Source organism: Myotis brandtii, unplaced genomic scaffold (genome assembly GCF_000412655.1).
Source record: "Myotis brandtii unplaced genomic scaffold, ASM41265v1 scaffold84, whole genome shotgun sequence".
NCBI lineage: Eukaryota > Metazoa > Chordata > Mammalia > Chiroptera > Vespertilionidae > Myotis > Myotis brandtii.
In genome coordinates, this window is record NW_005371410.1 from 4,803,460 (window position 1) to 4,813,299 (window position 9,840).

At 39.3% G+C, this 9,840-nt stretch overlaps 1 protein-coding gene across 1 annotated transcript in view; it reads left to right on the forward strand.

Moving 5' to 3' along the window:
- Positions 1 to 8,807: 8,807 nt before the first annotated feature.
- The window catches only part of TMEM17 (transmembrane protein 17), a 6,421-nt gene continuing 5,388 nt past the window's right edge, over positions 8,808 to 9,840 (forward strand). The window contains exon 1 of the mRNA XM_005884565.2: positions 8,808 to 9,262. Coding sequence (XP_005884627.1) covers positions 9,163 to 9,262 — 100 coding nt within the window. The 5' untranslated portion in view covers positions 8,808 to 9,162. The remainder of the gene's footprint in view (positions 9,263 to 9,840) is intronic.

Below are 9,840 nucleotides of genomic sequence, written 5' to 3' on the forward strand. Positions count from 1 at the left end.
ACCTCTCACCTCGGAGTTTTCAGGCTTGAAAACTTCTGACAGACACCTATGAAAGCATACAATAGCGCGGTACCATTCAATTCTGAACCAGTCTCCCACCTCAGTGACAGACTGTTAAATAAAAACTTGTGCCCCTCCCAAAAGCTTTTAAAGGATCAGTGTTCCTTTTACTTACGTACAAAAGAAAGGAAGAAAATCCCAACTAACTTGTTATAAACAAAGCAATTTGAAATTCTACTCACCGACTGCAAAAAGTCAAGAGATCATTTTGCCACAAGACCCCCTATTAATACCTTATGCGACGTTTGGGAAGGCTTCCGAAAGTCAATCTGGGTTTTGCTGTCCCCCCTACTCCTGTAGTGCAAAGTGCCGGATCAGAGCAGATAAACAAAGCCTCGAGGCAAATGCCACGCCATTTCTCTCTTAAATTTCCAAAGACTAACATAAGATGGGGATATTGGGTACATTCATATGTATGAATTCAATAATGTTTATTACGTTCCAGCCACACCTACATATGTTCTCCCCTTCTCTTAGTTGCCTGGGATTTGCTTCTAACATTTCTGATATCACTAGAACAACAGCTACAATAACAACCACAGGAATTTTCACTGGAACAAACATGATCAGAAGCCCTCATCATGCTCCATAAAAGCTAAAATAAGGAAAAATCGAAGAGAGTTTTAAGTGATAGATGTTTCCCCTGAGCCCTACCATGATTCATTTCCACGCTTATTTCCATGGTTAGTTACTCGATAGTTCACAGTCTCCGTTAGAGACTAACCTGGGAGAGATGGACCTTTGGATATGACTTTGGTATGATGTTTCACAGTTTACATAGCTTACCTTTATGTTCATGATTTCCTTTCATCTGCACAAAACTGTTGGGGAGGTAGGTATTATTGCAAATGAAGAAAGTGAATTAGTGACGCTCAAAACCAGACTATCTGACTCTACACCACCCACGTTTCCTTAGGTAGATGAATACAAAGGTAACAAGACATAAGGAATGAGAAATGTTCAACTACAGAGAATATATAAAGATAAAAAAGAGAGAATCAAAAAAACACATTAAAAGGACAGTACTCAATGGGGAAAATAAAGGGGATATCTGTAATACTTTCAACAATAAAGATAAATTTAAAAAAAAATAAATAAAAAGACAATCCTAATTTTTGTACACACAGACATCATTGTTCATAATTTTTTAAATTATAATTCTTTTTTTATTTGACACATCTCATGATGTTAATCAATTGGAAAAAATAAACAGAAACCATTTAATTAATGTGTGTGTTTCTATTGATTTATTTGTGGTGTTCTTAACACGGGAGCTGCTCATAGGCTATCTTCTCACACATAATAATTATTATTTACTGATGGCAAAGCTCTGTGGATGTGACTAAAGTGTCAGTGACATAAAGAAAAGCCTGTTTAAATGATCTGCAAAGCAGGCCACAGCTGTAACTCTGCCCTGGCAGAGCCTGTCAAGTAAATAGCATGATCTTTTCAAACACAGCCGTATTATTTTCTCCCTGGCATTTGTAATTTGTTAAAACTCTCAGTGTGCATGCCTTTCCTCCTAATAACAATGGCAAATGACCAATCTCTGTACTTATCTCTTGCACACACGTCTACTAGTATGTATATTGGAATAAGTTTCTATATTTGAAATTATAAAAATTACATAGCATTCTGTCACTGGGATGATATAACCTATAATTCAGTGATGTAACACTCAGAAATGCCAAATAAAAGAATTTTGTTTGAGATGCTATGAAAATAGCCCAAGATCAACTGCTGGATCTGCTTAGAAAAAAACAAACAAACATCATGATGCTTCAAAACTGCTATTTGGTTTTGTATGACACACTACATCTGACATTTATAGGCTCAGTCTTCTTGCCAGAGTGTCTGTCTGGGATCCCAGCCATTGTTTCCAAACGTATTTGTACCTCGGTAGATATGTGAATATCCAACAGCTTTCTAATTTAGAAATGATGGGTGGATTTTTAGTAACTTTTATTTTATTCATCATTTAAAGATTAGATATTAGAACAGGAGCCACTTAACATCACTGCCAACAAAATTAATCTTTAATATAAATCCCTTTAGGCATGATTTTTCTCCCCATATAACTATACAATCTTGGGATTGGGTGGGAGGGAGGGAGGGTAGAGGGTTAAGTACTCTACTCTTTGCACCCTTTCCTCTCCTTTCTGGTGCTTCACTTCTGATGTTAGGGCAGGAGGAGGAATGGGGAAGTAGATACCTTGCATGGCTCCCTTTCGGAAGATTGTAATTTTCCTTCTTTAGGGTGCTGCTGCTTCTCTAGTTAACCCTCTCAGATTTGTGATGCTCTGTATACAGAAGCAACTCCAAGTTCTGGCTCCCTCGTTGGTGAGGGTTCTTTTTTTTTTTTTTTTTAATATATTTTATTGATTTTTTTACAGAGAGGAAGGGAGAGGGATAGAGAGTTAGAAACATCGATGAGAGAGAAACACCGATCAGCTGCCTCCTGTACACCTCCTACTGGGTATGTGCCCGCAACCAAGGTACATGCCCTTGACCGGAATCGAACCTGGGACCTTTCAGTCTGCAGGCCGACGCTCTATCCACTAAGCCAAACCAGTCAGGGCTGGTTAGGGTTCTTGAGGTGCCTCCCTGCCACCCAGTTCCTGAAGGCATATCTTGCAGCTACTTGACCTCTTCCACAGGGGGTCAGCTAGCAGTCTCTCTTGGGGGGTGCAATGTGAGCTACTGTGGTGCTCCTTCCCTCATCTAGACATTCTCCCTGCTGCCCCCTTTCCTTGTCCTGGAATACAGAGCACTCTGCTGGTGCAGGATAAAGCAGAGATGTAACAATAACCAGTCTCCAAACTAGTAGAGGGGGAAGACTGAGCATCTCTCAACTTCATGAGCAATTCTCTTAAGGGCTCTTCTCTGGACTTTGAGAGGAAAAGGTATCTTCCATCTCCTCCTTTACAGTGAGAATGGGTGAAGGGAGAGATTAGAGTATCCTAATGAGTATTTTGCTTCACAAAAAGCTAACCTCCTCTCTATTCACCCTTCCCTTATATTTCAGGGAATAGGGATGGGGTAATTTGGGACTGTTTAGTGGTAGGGCTGTTTCCCTGTGTACTCATCCCCCCTTATCCATGGAGAATATGTTCCAAAACCCCAAGTAGATGCCTCAAACTGCAGATAGTGACAAACCCTGTGTAGACTACGTTTTTTCCTATACATATAAACCTATGATAAAGTTTAATTTATAAATTAGGCACAATAAAAGATTAATAATAATTCTACATAATAAAACCCTAATATGCAAATCAACCGAACCACGGAACGACTGCTGGAATGACTGGTCACTATGAGACTGCTAGCTGACCCCTGTGGAAGAGGTCAAGTGCACTGACAACCAGGGGGCAGATGCTCAATGCAGGAGCTGCCCCCAGCCTGCAGACCCTGACCTGCGGCAGGGGGCGGGGCCAGCAAGCGGGTGGCACCAGGCCAGCCAAGGCGGGTGCAAACAGGGGCCCCAATCACCCTACCGGTCGCCCCACAGATCAGCCCTGATCACCTGCCAGGCCTAGGGACCTTACCCATGCACGAATTTTGTGGACCAGGCCTCTAGTAACTAATAATAAACCAGAACTATAATAACAATAGACTGTAATAAGAGTTATGTGAATGTGGTCTCTTTCCCAAATATCTTATTGTACTGTAATCACCCTTCTTATAATGACATGAGATGATACAGTGCCAATGTGATTAGAGGAAGTGAGGTGAGTGGCATGGGGATTATGATGTAACTTTAGCTACTATTGACATTCCAACAATCCATCAGAAGGAAGATCTGCTTTGGTGAACCTGGATCATCAAGCCACGACAAATGTCCATAGTTGGATGTGCAGGTACTATTTTGGGACCAAGGTTGACCTTGAGTAACTGAAACTGTTGAAAGTGAAAAGACGGATTAAGGGAGTGGGGTAGTAGGCTGGCCTAACTACAGGGGGTTCCTGAACTTAAAATATGTGAGCTCATCACCTTCTGTGCACAGCTTTATAGCTGAGCCGAGGTCCAGGACATCTCTGTTGACCTCCTATTATACTTGTTTCCACCTAGAACTTCCGTTAATCTTCACAGCATGTGTTGGAAAAAAAAAAAAAGAAAAAAAGAACAATTCTGTATTGACCAAAAACTACAGTGGGAAAGGGAATGGGATGCAGGAATGATTGCAATGATTTTCTATTTTACAAAGCAAATTTACCACCAAGAAAATTTGGAGAGTTGTGTTATTCATCTACATAAATATAATAATTCAAATTTACCTGAACTCTTTACTTGTGTGTACACCTTCCATTTTTAATACCAAATTGTCTATCAGATTTCTACTCTTACAACTTTGATGTAATTGGGGGTCAAAACGGAGTATGACTAAGCAATGTACAGTAAGCTACCGAAGACAATGCATACTATTTGTTGAAAGCACAGAACCACAGTCCAAAACAAAAGGGTACAATGTATCAATATTTATGGGAAGGGGCAGGACAATATTTTATTAGAGTCAATAAAATATAAAAGATTAATTTTTTCCAGAAAGAAGAACAGAATTTATATTTTACATAGTGTAATATAAAAATATTATTAGTACGGTAATACTATTACTACTGAAAATGGAACTATTACTTATTTAATAAGATGGTCACTGGCTTCTAACCAGTATCACAATTCACTTGACAGATCTGAGGTTTCCTTAAGCAGGTTTTTCTTTACCAATCTCCCTGGGCTTGCCATTCCCATCTCCCACATAGTTGGATGCATGCAGTAGCAGCTTGCTATAACAGATGAACACTGTGGTAGGCTAACACAAAGAAATGCTACAGAACCAAAAAACTATAATTTAAAAGAATTTTAAAGGGGAAAAATTTTTCTAATAAAAATGCTCAGTGGGGATGTCTTTAAAGACTAGATATTAAAGTCAGCCTTAAAATATCACTTAATATAGTAAGGAAAATTCCTTTCATGAGATTTGACTTTCTATGTAATCCATAGCCTGGTTCTTTTTTATAAACCTTTGAATCTGTTGTGAATAAAATAGATTATACTAGAGATTCAAAAGGTTTTTTATTAGCCATCAACAACTTGAAGATTATTAGGTTACATTTCAGGTTATTTAGAATAAGATTTTTTAAAATATGAAACTGATGTGGAATCATATCATATTAGAACTGTCTCAGAGTTCATTTTAAGTCAATATATTGAATATCATGTTCACTTAAAAATATTGTTTGTAAACTCTTTATTAATATCAAGTAGAAAGAATTTATATCTTCATTATGCCTAGGAGTAATTTAAATAACTCCCCAAATCAGTTTCTTTTCACATAGTATAATACATTATTACCAGACAACATTGCCTCTTGTCAAAGAGAAACAAACCATTGTACTAGGCTCAAAATTTTTGTGAAAAAAATATTTAAGAAAGTAAACCATAAATGTAATTAAACCCCATTGAAATTAAACAATTCTTGGGGAAGCAGCTATTATTCTGACCATCAACATTGCCATAAGAGTAAACAGTTTAACTTTATAGGGTTATTTACTAATCTTGCTGGGAATGATTCCCATCATTTTAAGAACGAAGACTCTGTACTTCTTTCTTTAGATTAAGAGTAATAGGTCTAGAAGATGGGAAACCAAAATTATACTAGTCTTTTGATTCCATGATAGTGGGTTCCTTTCTCTGTTCTTCAGTAGTGAACTAATATGATTGTTGTCCATAAATATTGTAAGCATCAACTAACAATTTTTGGAAAGTTTTTTTTAGCCTTTTTGACCATTTGTGACATCAATAATGACAGGATTCTTGGCCTGGCCGGTAAGGCTCAGTTGGATGGGTGTCATCCCATGCACCAAAAGGTTGATGGTTCAGTTCCCGATCAGGGCACATGCTAGGATTGCAGGCTCTATCCCAAGTAGGAGGCATGCAGGAGGCAACTGATGGCAGTTGATAGATGTTGCACTCTCACATCGATATTTCTCTCTCTCCCTTTCCCTTCTTATCTCTCTAAAAAAAAAAAATCAATTAAAAATATATTTAAAAAAATCTTAAATAGTAATAATGGCAGGATTATTTTTCTCCCTCTAAACTCTAATATATTTTTGCACCATCATTGTTTCTTTCTCAATTTATTTTTAATATTTGTTCTGAATTATGACAGGCATGTTTAGTATAGGAAACTTGAATAATAAAAGGAAAAACTATAAATCTGATAATTTTTTCCTCCAGGATTCTGATGAAATAATTTCAACCTGAACAAGGTGTTTCACCTCTTTATTTCAATGCTAAGAAAATATCTTTCAAATAATTCATTCAAGTTTTTGATAAATTTGGTTAATATGGTTAATTGCATCTTCTGTCTTTACTAGAACAGCAATAGAGGTATTGCTTCACAGGTAAAGTTAAATTCAGAAAACTAAAAGCTAGCATAATTTCACTCCTCTGTAGGTGTTTCTTCTTCATAAACATTATCTTAGTAGATACATCAATGATAGAAAGCCTTATTTAATGATATAATCTTCACATCAACCATAACAGTAAATTATCATCGTTCTCACTTTACAAAACAAAGGTCTGAAATCAATTGCAGGGCTCTTAGGTGGTAAAGTGAGAATGTTAGGGGGTTTGAACCTGCTCTCTCTGCTTCCAAGGGCATCCTTTCCACTACAGCCCAACACCTCCCCGTGAACATCATAATCTGCTTAATTAGGCCCTGTGGTCGAGCAAATGAAATGCTGCCCCACCTTTTTTCTTTTAACTAATACCAAAAATGTTGGAGTATCTTGATATGTAAAACTTTATTGTTTTTATGATTATTTCCCCAAAATAGAGCCTTAAAATTTGGATTATTGCATTAGAAGTAGGAATATTTTTTAGGTAATTTGTATATATTACCTATTGCTTTCCTCAATAAGATTGTTCAAATTATAATTCAATCAGCAAAGCAGGAGGCTTCCTGCTTCACTGTGCCCTTTATAAAAATCTTGGTTATAAATAATAAAAAAAAATCTTGGTTAATTTAATAGATAAAAATGGATATTTTGTTGCTAAGTTTTAAAACAAGTATTGCTACAATTCACTGTGTTTTAATATATCAATTCCCATTCTATAGTATGAACCTTGTATAAGGGCTTTCTAGCTCCTATTCTATAAATGGGAAGATATGGGAGTGGTCTTTAGACCTTTATTCATTCATAGTTATCCAGCTCCCACTCTAGGTCAGGCACTGTGCTAATGTTAAGGATATAAAGATGAAAGCCCATCTCTGACCTCACAGAGCTTGTGAACTAGCAAGAGACACAGAGACACAAATAGACAATTATAGCACAGCACTACTAGGACAGTGATCAAAGTAACACAGAGGAAGATGCTTTGAAAAACATGGAAGAGGGCACTTAAGCCATCTCAAGGGAGGTCCCGGAAGCCTTTTTGGAGATACTGAGGCCTGAGCTCCATCTTGAAGAGAAGTAGAGTTAGCCAGATTTGCCCTAACATATCCAACCAGAATAAACTGCTTCTTTATCTGTGTGTTTCTTTACTAAGGTGTATTACACTTATTTGGTTCCATGTCTCTTTTATTATATAGGATGCGTTTTTTTTTCTTTTGATTGTAAAAATACTGTTAACCGCACATGCATCAGAATGGATAGAGAGGATGGAAAATAGGAAGTGTTGGTGAAGGATGTGGAGCAACGGGAATGCTCATACATCGCTGGAAGGAGTAGAAATTGGCGCAACCACTTTGGAAAACTTTTGGGTCATATCTCTTAAGCCAGCAATTCCACTCCGAGGAATAAACTCAAACCCAAGTGCAGGCATACTTTTACCAAAAGTGGCACTATTTATAATAGTTCTAAACTAGAAAATACACAGATGCTCATCAACAGTAGGATGGATAAACAATGAGTTAGGGTCCCACACAGCAAGAAAAATGACTCTACACACTATATTAAGGAATTTCATAAAAATAATTTTGATTACTATAGAGCTAGATTTTTTTAAAGCACTTACTGTATGATTACTTTTATGTAAAGCATAAAAATAGGCAAGAAAACCTGCTGTTAGAGGTCAGGAAAGGTCAGAAGTGGGGGTTTAGTGACTAAGGGGACAGGAAGGGGGAGCTTCTGGATGTGCAGATAGGGTTTCATTTCTTGATCTGGGTGCTGCTTACCTGTAAATTCAGTTTTTGCCCTTTTCTGCATGTATAGTAGACGCTTGAATAGCACTGGGTTTAGGGGTACTGACCTGCCACCATATAACTTGCCAGCCCTTCTCATACATGGATTCCCAAACACAGATTGAAAAGTATATTAGACTTAACTAGATTTTTAAAAAGAATAATAATAATAATAATAACAATACATCTTATTTGAGAGGAAGCTGAAAAATACAAAAATGTTTTGAAAAATTTAAATCACCCAAAACCCACTTGTGCTACCTCCTCCCTTTCTGCTCCCCACTTATTTACACGCACATTTTGCTAAATTAGGCTCATTTCTATTTAGGTTTATTTGTTTTTTATTTTTACTTGAAATCAATCCTTATCAAATATTCATTGCAAGCATGTTTTTTTAAAGCTGCAGCAATGTATTCCATCAAATGTGTATGTGTGTATATATATATACACACATTACACATACATAGTGAACATATATACACTTTTCTAGGAACACTTACTATTATATATGATTAGAATATTATATATTACGCACATGTAGTCCTAGAACAGGAGCTACTGGGTCATGAACATTTTGTAAGCTCTGCATTCGTTCTCTACTTCCTTCCAGAAAGGTTGCATCCCCTAGCAAGGCGTGAGGGATCCTTCTATCACAATCCAAACCCAGGTCATTTATTATTATTTCTACTTGTTTTTAAGATATCGGGGCTTACAACAGGACGAAGGAATCTGCCCTATTGCATCCGGCCAAGGCTCTCAGCAGGAACCGGCTTTTCCCCAAACCCTCCCTTCCTTCTAGGCCCCAAGCTCACAACTCGCGCCCTGCGGGCTGCGCTGTGCGGCTGCGCGCCTGAGCCCCCGACGCCCCCGGTTGCCTTGGGAACCGCACGCCCAGCCGTAAGAGGTGCAGAAACCAGGCCATGGAGCTCCCGGAGCCGGTCCGCCAGCGGCTGGGAAACTTCAGTCGGACCATGTTCAGGGACTCCAACCGGACCGAGCCCGAGTACAGCGAAGGTCCGGGTGAGTGGCCGAGGCCCACCGCCGGGAGTGTGGCCGCCGAGGACCAGCGGGTTTGGAGCACGGATGTTGCCAGGACCCAAAATGGCGGTTTCGCCTTCAGCGGGCGCCGCAGTGCGGGAGCGCCTTGGAGGAGAGGCCGGGCGAGAGCTGGGCTGGGACAGCTCTGGTCCCTGATGGTGGAACGGCTCCGGTCCCTGATGGCGCTGGTGCCAGGCTGATCGTGCTGAGGCCTGGCCCGCGAGTTCCCAGCAGGGCAGCTGAGGTGGAGCTGGCCTTCCTCAAAGAAAAACATGAATGCAAGAAAGCCGCCTTCGCAGCACACGGCGGAGGCCCTGGCTTTTTCAGCCTGGATGGCGGGAATCGCCTCTTCCCACTCCTCACACCCACCCCCACCCCCACCCCGTAAAATATGTTTTCCTTTACAACTTTCCTAGCAGAACAAGCACGTTCCACCACAAGGTGGTTTTCTGGCGGAAGAGATGGAAAGAAGTTTTTTTAATGAGTCGTTTTAAACCGCTATCCACTCCCGAGTGACAGTGGCCACACTAGCTAGCATCGCCTTCAGCAAAACTCTCTGC